The sequence below is a fragment of the Pyrgilauda ruficollis genome, unplaced genomic scaffold, assembly GCF_017590135.1.
Source record: "Pyrgilauda ruficollis isolate IOZ18807 unplaced genomic scaffold, ASM1759013v1 scaffold55, whole genome shotgun sequence".
Taxonomy (NCBI): domain Eukaryota; kingdom Metazoa; phylum Chordata; class Aves; order Passeriformes; family Passeridae; genus Pyrgilauda; species Pyrgilauda ruficollis.
In genome coordinates, this window is record NW_024527155.1 from 3,803,362 (window position 1) to 3,816,608 (window position 13,247).

General features: G+C 36.7%; 1 protein-coding gene across 1 annotated transcript in view; it reads right to left on the reverse strand.

Moving 5' to 3' along the window:
* The window catches only part of USH1C (USH1 protein network component harmonin), a 44,172-nt gene that overhangs the window by 30,059 nt on the left and 866 nt on the right, over nucleotides 1-13,247 (reverse strand). The window contains exons 2-8 of the mRNA XM_041481317.1: nucleotides 10,156-10,223; nucleotides 8,046-8,189; nucleotides 7,389-7,527; nucleotides 2,418-2,526; nucleotides 2,298-2,322; nucleotides 1,541-1,598; nucleotides 662-765 (exon numbers count right to left, since the gene is read on the reverse strand). Of these exons, the coding sequence (XP_041337251.1) occupies nucleotides 662-765; nucleotides 1,541-1,598; nucleotides 2,298-2,322; nucleotides 2,418-2,526; nucleotides 7,389-7,527; nucleotides 8,046-8,189; nucleotides 10,156-10,223 (647 nt within the window). The remainder of the gene's footprint in view (nucleotides 1-661; nucleotides 766-1,540; nucleotides 1,599-2,297; nucleotides 2,323-2,417; nucleotides 2,527-7,388; nucleotides 7,528-8,045; nucleotides 8,190-10,155; nucleotides 10,224-13,247) is intronic.

Sequence of the window (13,247 nt, forward strand, 5' to 3'; positions counted from 1 at the left end):
CAAGTGATGCTGAGCCGCCCCTCAAGGTTTGTAAATAATTTAAAAAAAACCCTTTACATCCTCCAAATTAAAGGAGAAAAAAGGCCTGACAATTAGAACTATATCTTTCTAAATGTATAATAAATCCTACGATATCCCTTCTACTCCAAAACCTCCATAAGTATTGCAACAACAGGAGTCCAAGAATCCCAGAATCATATTTCTAAAAAGCCTTGCAAATTCAAGATTAATTTTAAGAGCTGGATGTAGCTTTGTGATGGTGTTTTAGTTCTGAAAAGGGTCAGAGAAGGCAGAGAGCCAACCTGATGGTGGACAGTGCTGGAATTTGCTATATCACTGAGCAGCACTTTTAAGTATTTAAAAATGCAAAAGCATTTAAAAAGAACCAATTCCATGACAAGTTATATCAAGGCACTTTCAGTCTGCTCTTATTTTTAAATTTTAAAGTTTTTTTCTTCATGACAGAACTTTTAACACAGGTACTTGCGCTTTGCCTAAAAATATATAACATGTGCCACAGATATCCTGCTGTTACAGTTTGCCTTCCTGATCCAGCATGGATCTTTATTTTCCTGACAACATATCCAAAAAGGATGGAAATAAATGCCTTGAGTGTCTCCTTTAAAAATCAGTGACATTAACTAAAAAAACATATACCCACCTGCATCCCATACCTTTTGTACCAATCAAGCTAATGAAGACTTTCTTCTCTTTACTGTCTCTCCCTCCAGAAGAAGCAAGTCCAGCAACACTGCCCTTTCCTTCCTGTAGAGGGATTAAACAATGCTGCAGATGTTATTTCTGTCTTGAATTTGTATCAAGACTACTATAAAATTTCATGTAGCCAGGATGAATCCCAGCCAGCATTAAGATAAGATTCAAGGTCCTATTCAAGGCTCCAAGGTCCTGCTGGAAATGAATGTGAGGTAATTTCAGTGGAGCTGCATAGCTGAGGTGAAAGACTGAACTTATCTGTTTGCAGAAGATTACTTAAATAGTCAAATTTTGTCTTCAGAAAAGAGTGGAGGAAAATTAGAGGAAAGTGATACGGAAAAATAATAATTTAGATTATTGTTCCCTGACAAAAGGGCTGGAGAAATACATAAGGCTCACTATTTAAGTAAGTCTTTCTTCCTGAAAGCAAAAGAACAGTAATTGTGGTGTTTCTTTTCACTTCTGCAACCCTTAGAAGTCACTTGCATTCAAAGTTGTAATTCCTCCACTAATATGCCTAAAATAGGCCAAATAATCTGATAAAGATTTATACAGTAGAGCTACAGCCTGGGAAGTTAATATGCTCAAGCAAAATGAAGAAGCAATTAATGAGTAAAAGCTATTTCATTTGTGTCCTGCCCTTTCCTTACCTAATAGCTCTACAATAATTTCCTATCACAAAAGATATTCCTCACAGAATACTTTTAACAAGATAGTGCATTATAGTAATGCATACAATAGCTTCTGTGATAAGGTCAGAGGAGAAAGTGTTTCAGAACCTTTACAGATTGCCCAGAAGACATTTAACAAAATATTGATCTCTTACCCCAGACTCTGACACAAACTGATCCACATATTGCCATTTAAGGGGCTCATCTGGTGAACTGAAAGGAAAAAATAATTTCAAATAATGAGACAAAATAAATGTCAATGTGTTCCAGAAGCTACTTTGGAACAAAGCCCTCTGTTTTGCATCCACAACTTTCTTTGGATACTATTCACATTTGGTTTATTTTCCAGCAATTTAAACAGAACATTAAACAATAGTACAATTATTTGGGCTAGTAAAGGTTGAATATAAAATTGATAAAGGCCTCTCAGGTGGAACAATTTTAGGAAACTCAGAGGAAGACTGTAAAACAAACTGTAACCACTCAAACATCTTAACAAATGTCTATGCAGAGCAACACTTCCTGTCATTAACACTTCTCAAACATTCCACCTAAAGATTCAGCTTTTCAAAAAAAATCAGAAAACCAAAACAATTTTAAATTTTTCTAAACTCTGAAGCCATCATCAAATGCTACATACACAAAGAAACAGTGAAGCTCTCTGCTAAACTAGGTGCATTGATAATTAGATTTCCAGGAGATAACTGTGACAAATGAGGAAATAGAAATTGGTTCATTTAAGTACGCAACTGGTATAATATCAGATTCATCAAGCAAGACATCTGCCTGTTCATCAAAAAGGATGTGACATTTTAATCAGCATTCACACATTTTCATAATTAAACACAGATTCTTTGGATAGAAGAGGCTGCGTGAAAATGAATAACCCGTTTTCAAATGAAAAGCCATTACCTTTTGACAGGTATCATGCCAATATCTGAAAAAGAAAAATACTTTGTTAGGTTTCTGCAGACCACAAACATCCCTTAATAGCAATCATTGGTGATAGAGGTGATTTTTTGTGTTACTTACGTCTAACTTTTATGGACACGATTTTCTTTGTACGAATGAGGTTGATGACTTCTTCGTGTGTGCATGACGAAATGGAATATCCATTTATGCGCACTATCTCATCCCCAACCTCACAAACAGAAGGGAGAAAAAATATGTAATTGTGAGTTAATAATTATAGAAGTTTTTAAGATTGAATACAATCTGGCAATCATTTTGGTGCAAAGGTTAGATAATGTCAATTCATGAATACTTTCTGAATCTCAGGTAACGTCAGATCAGACTTACCTGTATTTGCTTTGAATTAATACCAAACACCAAAAGAGCAAATTAATGGCCAAATAACAATTTTATAAATACTGCCCACTATACATCAGATTTGTACTCCACAGATTACCTTAAAAATAAGAGTCTGTTTTAATTCAAATAATTTTGGAATTATTTTCTTCTTCTATACTTCAGAAGTTAAAGTTTGCTTTTACCATATGTTTTCTGAGATACCTTCCTTAATATATTTGATCAATAGGAAACTATACTAAGTCTTATCTTGCCTGATCTTAGACTGAGAAAATGCATTATTTTAAGGGATTTTACCTCTTTGTCTTTGTCTGGGGACCCTGCTAACATTTATTAGCAATCCAATGACAGCATCCCAAGGACATTCCCTGGCAGTATTCAATTCAGCAGTGCAGAACAGACAAGGTGCTTCAGCCACTTCTGCAAAATTTCAAATCTTATTTATCAAAGTACAACCAAAAAGTTTCTCTTCCTCTAATATAAATCCAAATTTGATATGCTATGATGATTAGAGACAATTTTCCAAGTTTTTATGAACTCTGCCCAATGATCCTCCTACCCAGCTAGGCTGAGAAGGAATCAGTGATGAAGACACTGCCTACTTCATTTAAGGTAGTGCCTTATTATCTGCTCAAGATTACAATGAAAAATGCCAGGTCCTGGCTGAAGCACCATAAGCAAAAACTTTTACTTGATGTGAACCACATGATGTGGCTGTATGAAAATTAGTGAATGATTCCTTACATCATCAATGCAGATCAATCCACTGCACAGTAAAATATACAATCAATTACCATGAAATTACCTTAACAAACCATCAACTGTATCATCTTATACCTCTGATCTCCACATGGACAAAAGCCAAATACTTTGGGTCCTTTCTAGTAGCATTTCCTCTGAACTATTGTAAATGTTTGTTATGTAAAATATATTTGATGAAACTCTTCTCGTTAACACTAACTGCATGGGATTTTGTTCTCAGTCAGTGAAACTTAAATGTGTATGGTTTCATGGCAGCATTATCCCTAGTTAATGATTGCCTAAAATGTTCCATTTAAAGACTCAAGTGTCAAGCTTCCAAATTTCACTTTAGGCTTAAAGGTTTCCATGCTGGTATCTGCATTAGGCTGATTTCAAGTTTCAGCAAAGCTAAAGAAACTATATTTTTATTCAACAAAATTTAGGTGGAATGCATTATCAAGCTCATTTAAAAAAAAAAATCTTCAATTACTTTATGAGAGGCTCTGTGCTTTCATTTTACACGAGAGGACTGAGTGAAATTGGAAGTAGAAATTCCTCAATATAGCCTGTATTCTACAGACTTTAACACACACAGGGACATGACATTGGGTGACAGGACATTAGGCATGCTATCACATTCTGCCTTTTTTCATATTGCAATAATGCCTTGAATAATCTTCCTACTGTGATCTGGTGAATCAAAAAAAAAAAAAAAAAAAAGGCACAAGCAAAAAACCCCATGAATGTATCTTCTTTATTTCTTTCACAAGCTTTTCTAATTCTTCTGGGAAGTGTCTCATGCTCTGTAATGCTACGCAAAACATTAACTTGTGCACTACACCAGCATTGCTCATGGTCACACTTTCCACTGAAGCTGAGGATTTTTGTCTGACACAACACAGCACCAGAAGGGTACAAAAGCAAATAAAACTGTCCTGCAGAAGGGAGCACACTCGCAGAGGCAAAATAGGACTGTGGTCCTTAGCCCCTGACCAGTGGGACATCCACTCCCTCTGCTGGGCATCTAAAAATATCTCATCCAGGGCAATGGCCTGCACTCCTAAGAGCTTGACTGTCAAATTTTTTAAATAATCTTTAGTAACAGCAGAAATAGGTCAGTAACGAAGGCTTTTGGATATACAACCTGTGGTAAAAACACAGAATCAGACAAGAAGAGCAGATGAGGTCTGCATTTTATAGCTACACCCCTGATAGCTTTTGCCGTCACTCACTAACTTGTTCCAAATATTCAAACCCATGTCCATCCACCCTATTCATTTTCTGTTGATTTTACATATGTGGCAAAGGGGGAGGGTGGGCTTTTTGTTTGGTTTTCTTTTAGTTCAAGATCCCCCCCCTTTACTCACATCTTCCACATCATGCAGACTGTAACAGAGCATGGAGCTTGGGTTTGCACAAACCTGATTCTTTAAAAGAGTAACCTACCATGCTGTTATGGGCTGTAATGCCTTAACACACAGAAATCCCCAGTTTTAGGGCTGCAAATGACAGTGCCATCCTGGGTCTTCTCTACCAGCAGAATTCACGTTGTTCTGAGGATGTCAGCATTCACTGAGTCAAATCTGTTCTCATCTCCCCAAGAGGCACTTGCAAAATTGTCAATGCACACAAGAGCATATTTTATTTTCCCTCCAGTATGGGTTTCCCATACAGATATATTTAACACTCTCCTTTACTAGACTGTCATCTTATTTCTGAAACTCAACACTCTTCGCTCAACCTAATGACATTTGTATCACTGACAGATAATGACTGACGCTGCTGTACAAATAACCCAATCTAGGCTGAAGTAAAGGAGATGTATAGACATACAGCAAACTGCTTCTCTTTAGGATATTTGAACAGCTTTTCCTGAACAATGGTGTCTAATATTGGAATGGTATCTAATAGCTGTTTTCATGTATTTTGTTACTTTTGTACAGGTATCACTGTATACCAAGCTAATGAATCAGAGCTGTAGATAAAAGTCTGCGGGACTGAGCAGAGTAGAACAATTATTTTGGTATTATATCACAGTTTCCCCTTTCCCTATCTAACAGAGAGATGACAGAATTTTTAGAAAAAAGATGCAAACCTAACTTTTCTCAAGTAAAATGCCTATTATTTCTGACTTTTAACATGAGAAATATAATATTTAGTGCTTCTAGGAAATTGAAGGGCATCATATAATAACATCAACTGTTTCAAATTTCCCATTTTGTATGCTGCTTCCACTTTCATCATTCACACCAATCTCTTTGTATTCACCAGAATCCTCACACACAAGTATCAAAAAGCAGTGTGGGGGGGAGAGATGAAGTCCATTTCTTAATGGAAGGACAAAACACTTGTGCCTTTTAGAGAAGTCGTGGTCAAAGAAGTCAAACCTACAAGTGCCACAGAGAACCTTCATTGTTATTTCGTTATTTTAATGTAATTTGGAAACTACCTCAAGGAGAAAACATGCAATTTGAACCGGAAATTTTAAAAGCAGCAGGACGTAAAACTGATGGTATAATAGAAAATCATTACACCTTTCTCAGACTGCATTTTTGGGGGATTGAAAATGCGTAGAGATTTTGTTAAATAAATCAGGTGGGTGAAATTTCAGAAGCAGTTGGCTTCACTGAGAGACAGCAATTTAGAACAATGGGCTGCCTGTCAGGTCTTGTTATTCAGTGAGGTTCAGAAAGTGCCTAGTGCCACCTATTATTCAGGCACTTTAGGCTGAGCTTTAATACCACATATCAAAAACCAGAAGCCAGGCAGTCACAGGAGCTGCAAAACACCATCTGCCCATATGAATCCATATAATCTAACCCTAACAAATTCAGAATCAGTCTCAAGCATTCTTTCCCCTTATTGTTCCTACTTTGTCAGCTAAACCCTAACAATGTTCTCAGTTACAACAGTTTGCACGCTCCAGCCCAAAGATCCTTTACAATCCCCCTCACTGTCACCAACATGTCCAACAATGACCTTGGTCACAGAAAGCCATGGGGCCTTTTTGTCTACAGAGAAAGCAGGAAAACCAACATCCTAATTAGAGCACAACAGCTGAACATCACTCCTTATCTAGCGATTGTATCAAAACATTAGTCTGAAACAAGCAAAGAAGCAGAGCTGCAACAGAGCATTAACATCAATGTATTAGAATGGCAATTTAAGGCAGTGGCTAGTAAGTTCTTTACTGATCAGCATCATTAGCACCTTTCAATATTTTCCAGAAGAAGTTTACAAAAGCCATATAAGTGACTGGTCTTGATCTTTGAGGAAGGAAGCAGAGGGAATCTCTCCTATTGAGCTCACCACAGCCCGGGAACAACTCCCTTGTCTACACTTCCCATTCTTGCTGTGTAACGCAGAAGAAGATGAGGTACATGAACTTTTGTAGTGCAAACTGAGAGGGTGCATCAATGTCCTTTTCTGCATTTGCCCATTGGCAAATTCCATGCTAAAATTAGACTGACAACACACGGAGCACAAGATTTGTGCTGAGCTATAACACCCTCTCAGTTCTAACCACAGGACTTGTGGTTTTGTTCCAAGGAGTTTCTAAAGCATCCCCCTGGATGCTTTAGAACATGTAGATGCTTTCTACATTTAATCAGAACTTAGCAACTTAAAGCCCTCTTCCACAGTCTAGAAATCTTTCTTTCCACCTGCTTACATATAACTGTTCCTACTCATGAAGTATAAGCATTCCAGAAAAACATTTAACCTTCAAAAATTAGCATATCCCAAACAAGGAAAAAAACCCCAAGGTTTACATATCATTAAAACCAGCAAAATTAACATTTTTAATGACTTGTTTCACCACTGGTATAATGGTATTTACCATGGCATTGCTTTACATATCTTAGGAATTCTGTTAGAAGCAACAAAGAGCATCTTATCAAAATAATGTCTAAATGTTAAAGAACAACTCTTAGCACCTAACATGTATTTTCTTACCTGAAGTCCAGCATTGTCTGCCTGTCCTCCTTTAACTAACTGGGAGATGAAGAGGCCACAGCTGAATTCCACTCCACCTCTTACACTTAATCCAAGCCCTTCAGGATTCAGTCGATCCAATCTCACCTCTTTCAGCTTTCTGCAAAAATGGAAAACACTTCAGTGTTCAGCGGCATAACACTTTGTCTCAATAATGTTTCATATGAAAGTTAGACATTATTTTTCTCTTTTATAATTTAGGCATAAAAACACAAGTTTACTGAAGTTTGGATGGATGTGTGTTAACTAAAACCATCAATTCATCATCATTCACATGAAAAGACATTTGAAATCACTGAAACTGCTTTTAGAGTGTTAGAGTGATAAGAAATTTTTTTTTATTATTAAATTCAAGAAAAATGAGAAAATATTGGTTTTGACTCCTTTACCCTGCTTTTACTAGATTAAACCAACTGGCAAACAATTGAAGTACAGTACAGGTAGCTGTACTGCTACCAAATACAACAGAAGTAAAATAACTATGCCCACCTCTACACAGATGAACAATATTGTACTCTGAATTTACCTCAAAAGAGTATTTCCTATTTTTTATTTAGGTTATTTAAGTTTTTATTTAAGCTAGCTGCATTGTTTTGTTGTTGTTCTGCATTGTCTTACCGTGATCGTTTGGGTGTAAGCTGATCATATTCCACCTGGTGTTTTAATGGGATGAGTGGGCGGATTGCATCGAACAGAGGCAACCTGCTTGGTTCATTAATCACGAGTTTGAGGTCTCCCACAAGCACGGGGAGATTCATAGACCTGCAAAAACACAGTGACAAAACAAACACAGGTAAACAACACACCAACAAAAAGCTCCGTTTTTGTAAGTTGTTGCGTACATGGCTTCAATATTTGCATGTCCTTTTGAGCTACCAAAAGAAATATTTGTGTAGATACTGGTTTGATGAAAGCAAAACAGCCCCTGAGAAAGCAAACCTTCTGTAAATAAAGAATACTTGCTTCAAAACATATGAAGTCTTCTATACATTTACTTGATCTTTTAAGATCATGCACATCACGTTTATAGATGACATCTCCAATTTCATTCTCAAAGTACCCACAAGATTTATGGAACTATTTGAAAATAACTTTCCAGATTAGACATACCTGCATAATGGATTTTTGTTTTCTACTAGTTAGGGATCCTTGTAAGTAAACATAGGCTACATGCTGCTTCCTTTCCTGAACTTAGGGGACTGACAAATTGTTTCAATCCAGGGGAAAAAAAAAATCACAATATTCAGCAGCTAGAGCAAAGACTTTAAGTTCCAATTTTTGTTCAAAATCAAATTTGAAGGGTGATTAACTAATCCTTAATTAACTAGAAGTTAAACTGTTGTGAACATCTCTTACATGAGAGCTAAGCAAAGTGGTCTCCTGGAAACTGTCAGCACTGAGATGGTTATAGTCTACAAAATATGATTTGTTGTACAGCTGCAGGAGTGGAGGAATAGCTAAGGTTCAGTGGAGCTATTCCTATAAAATATTCAGTTAAACTTTTTCTGTATTATTTACTGCTCCCTTTCTTTAAATTTACATTTCCTGGGATGCAATATTTCTGAGGCATGGGCATTGAAAATACAGATCAGGAATACCTGTATGGGATTAGAGGTCAGATACTTCTGGAAATATTGTTAACAGTGAAGCAGAAATTAAGTGCTAACTCCAACAGCAATTGCACATATTTTTGCCCTGGGATATTTCATAACGTATTCCCAGGAAGTGATACATCATCATTATCTGTTCACAGAGATACAGAAAATTTTGCCCAAGTCATTGCAATTGTGGAAATTGAAGAAAAGTTGCCATATGCATTGTTAATTTTGTAACTGCAAGAAGATTTTAAATAATTCAGATCTGCTGAACCAACTGGCTTTCCAAACAACAGTCTTTATGAATGGAAAAGCAATTAGACAGACCTGAGTGAAACTGAATAAGATATGCAGCTGAATACCCCCATAACTACAAACATCAGATGGAAACATATACATTTCACTCAGCTGAGAAGCTTTTAATTACAATATGAATGGAAGCAATGTCTATGAGAGCCACTTGTCTATGATTACTGGAAAATATATTCTCATCTTCTCTGGAAAACAATGGATTATAGGCTGATGTCATTTGCAACGAAACAAGTCTGAGGCAACTGTGGTTTAAATCAGTTCAGCAAAAGGGTTGGTAATAGGCCTATCACCTTTCCAATTTTTTACTGTTGTGTTATAATAAGCCAGAGTCACTAAACACGCCAAACAGATTCCAAGAGTAAATTTTTCCAGCTTTGTGAAGGACAGTTGCAAAATTTTTATCTGAAAAGTTAGCAAAAAATCTTTGAAAAGCAATGTCAGAGAAAACTTTGTATCAAACAAATAAGCACTATTTGGAAATATGAACAAATTTTATTAATGCTCTCTTCCTGTTTCCTAAGAACAGTTTTATCATGCAGGAGCCTCCCCCCACACCCCCCCCAGATATGAATCCACTAAACTTTTTACAAAAACTGCCAAGTCATAAAACCAAAGTAACTTTATAAGTGATTACAGACATGCTCCTTCTTTGCCTGCAGGTTATGCTGTGAAACCACAAGATTTCATTAAACAGGATAAACCCCTCTTATTTCAATTACTTTTCTAGTAGCATAAAGAAAGACTATTTAAATTCGTGAATATTAATGTATATAAAAATTTTAGAAAAATTCCACACCAACACATATAAAGCTAGATCTTACTGGTGGTACATCCGCAGCACGTCATAAAGGTAATCCTTCTCCGCTTCATTGTCAATTAATAGATTGACCTGAAAACCCAAAGACATTAGCCTTAATCTCTGACTTCATAGCCACAAATGCTGAACATGAGAGACTTTCACAGATTCTTAAGCTGTAGAGCAAAAGTTTCATCAAAGAAAAATAATTTTTTAAAGATAAACATGTTTTTGCAAAAGAGCATACCTCACAGTGTCACACTTACAACGAGACTTTCTAAAATTACTATGACAACAATTAGACAAGGTGGTGAATCCTGATATATTCTGTATGCTGGATTTCCCTTCAGCAGTAATATTGTTACAGTAATATCATTTGTCTTACCTGATAATCACTGTACTGTTGAATAAATGTCTTCAGAAACCTTTTTGGCCACTCGTTAATGTAGCACATGCTGTCACAGATAAAACCACCAGCTGAGATACAATCTCTGTGCTGTCGTCCAAACCACCGATTTCAGGAGCTCACTTATAGCATTATGCAAACTGCTACACCTCTGTTCCTCTTTGCTCCAGCTCTTAACTGATAGAACTTGCTAGTTATTCTTTCCTCCCCCACTAATAGTACCTTTACTTAAACCAGTGTCATATTACTACGCCCGCTCTTGGATAATTACAGTAAATTAAAGCAAAAGAAAACCAAACCCAAATTCTTACACGAGGAGTTCAATTTATATTCCGTGACAGTGAGACCCCCACTAATCTTACTTGTAGTGAGAGGTCACATCACATCAGTTTTACATCTGGACAAGCCTGATGTTTAGGAAAACAATTTACATCTGACCTAAAGGGTAATATTACTGTGACGTGAAGACTGAGAAGCAATTTGCATACTTAAAGAAAGGCCCTTTCTTTCCAGGTTTGCAATGGTTTGTATTATGTTCTAAACTAAATACATGCTTCATATTCCTTTTGTCCCACTTGGCTCTCTAAAGCCAGCAAGACTTCACATACCAGTGGTTTTCTATTACTTGTACCTTCTGGCTCTCTAAAGCCAGCAAGACTTCGCATTTAGGTGGTTTTCTGTTACTTGTCTCCTCTGGAAAAAGACACTTTCAAAACACCTAAAGGCCAGAAAGCTACATGCAGGTCAAGATTGTGTTACAGTTATACCAATGAATGCCATTTATTCACAGTGAATTTCAAAACACATAGCATAAAATCTGTCTTAAAAGGAAATAAAATGTTTGCAATCAAAACTTCAGCAATAGTGTGCACAGACTCGAGGCAAGGCTAATTATAAAGGTAAAACTCAAGGTCAAACTAATTCCCGCATCCATTTTTTTACTTCCCTGACTGGTAAAATACAGAGCTCAATCCCCAGCTAAGATACGTGATCAGTGTCCCACAAAGAACATTAAAAGTTTAAGTGCCTCAACCCTACACAGCAAAGGGCAAAACTATCATCTCTTTTTCCTAAGAGGGAAAGCAAAAATCAACAATTCAGTTTTTCTTCTGGTATACTTGCTGGTGGACACATCCTCATTTCCTCTCAGAAAATGCAGGACCACATCAAAATTTCTTCTGACAAAATATTCAGTCTTTCTATTTGACTCCTGCCCTTCTCATCCTAACCAGCAACTTCCTTCTCGTCTGATAAAACCCAACACCCAGGTGATTTCTAATATATTCAGAATGCTACAGCTGGGTTAATCATCCTGGGCCACCCCTACTAATGGGTCATTCTCCTCCCACTGTCTTCTCTTCCATCAATTATCACTGCATCATAGCCACCTGCATCTCATGCCATTTTCCTAATTCTTTAACTCCTTGGCGTTAAGTCTTACTGAAAACATATGCTTTACCTGGACTTATCATGAGCTTCTAAAAGCTGACTCTAATTTCATAAATCCTAAAATATCATCCCCCACTATTTAAAAAAAAAAATTGTGGTGACATGGTGTAACTTTTTAGTATCTAATTACTGTAGAGTCATGGGATAGGTGATTTCACACCTTTTAAACCAAGGATATTTAAGAAAATCCATCTAACAGCCCTGGACAATCAGCTCTTGGTGGCCCTGAGCATTGGGAAGAGAACCTCCAGGTGTCCCTTCCACCCTCAACCCTTCAGTGATTATTTAGAGAGTCTTCGTAGTAGTTGTATCATTGATAATCCTACAATACAAAGAGTTGTTTATGCTCTATTTGTCACTACATACATTGCACTGCTTTTCAAAGAAACTAATAAAAAGTCATCACACAATCTGCACCTACATACATACAAAAAAATGAAGTCTGCCAAGAAGTCTGCTTAAGTTTATTCAGTGGAATAGAAGCTGTGGGGAGGAAAAAGCACTTTTTTGGTGTGGAAAAAGTTCAGATTACAATAATGCAATATGTTAGCACTATCACAATCTGCCAGATTTCAAAGAAGAGTATGAAATCCTGTTTAAGCTACAATGATTTTGGAAAACTATTGAAGGAAAGGGAAAAAAACTGGTTTGGATATATAACGTATTTTACATTGCTGCTTGGTTGATAAGGAAACTGATTAAAATTGCTAAGAAAGAAGAAACTAAGAAAAAAGGTAAAGTAAGATAACTGCCATTAACTGAGGAAATTTAGATCTTGTAGTGAGCACCTTCACTAGTATGTCACAGAAAAAGTAAGCATCCAAGACTGTGGATGCCACAGAGGTCACTAGAAGCAGGATGATACAAAATGAAAAAAGACCTGTTTCAATGTCTTCTAACTCAGATAAAGCTGTCACTGATATTTGCATCCCAGCTGTTTGCAGCAACACTGACAATATGTTACATTATCAGGGGTGGGGCTTGAATGATTTATGAATTATAGCAGCAATGAAAGGGAGAAGGTTTAAAGTTCAAGACAGTAACCACCCACCCAGAAACCAGAGTCTGTACAGAAACGTTGCACAACGCACTGTTGAGTTATACAGTAACAGGGAGCAAGGCAGAAACAACGTGCTAGATGGCTGCAGTCATCATTATGGAATATCCAGGTCCTTAATGCTCTTGAACTCCAATTGGACATACAGAAGTGTTTTTGAAGTCCCTCTAATTCATCCTAACAATCCCTTGGTTAATGTGTTTAT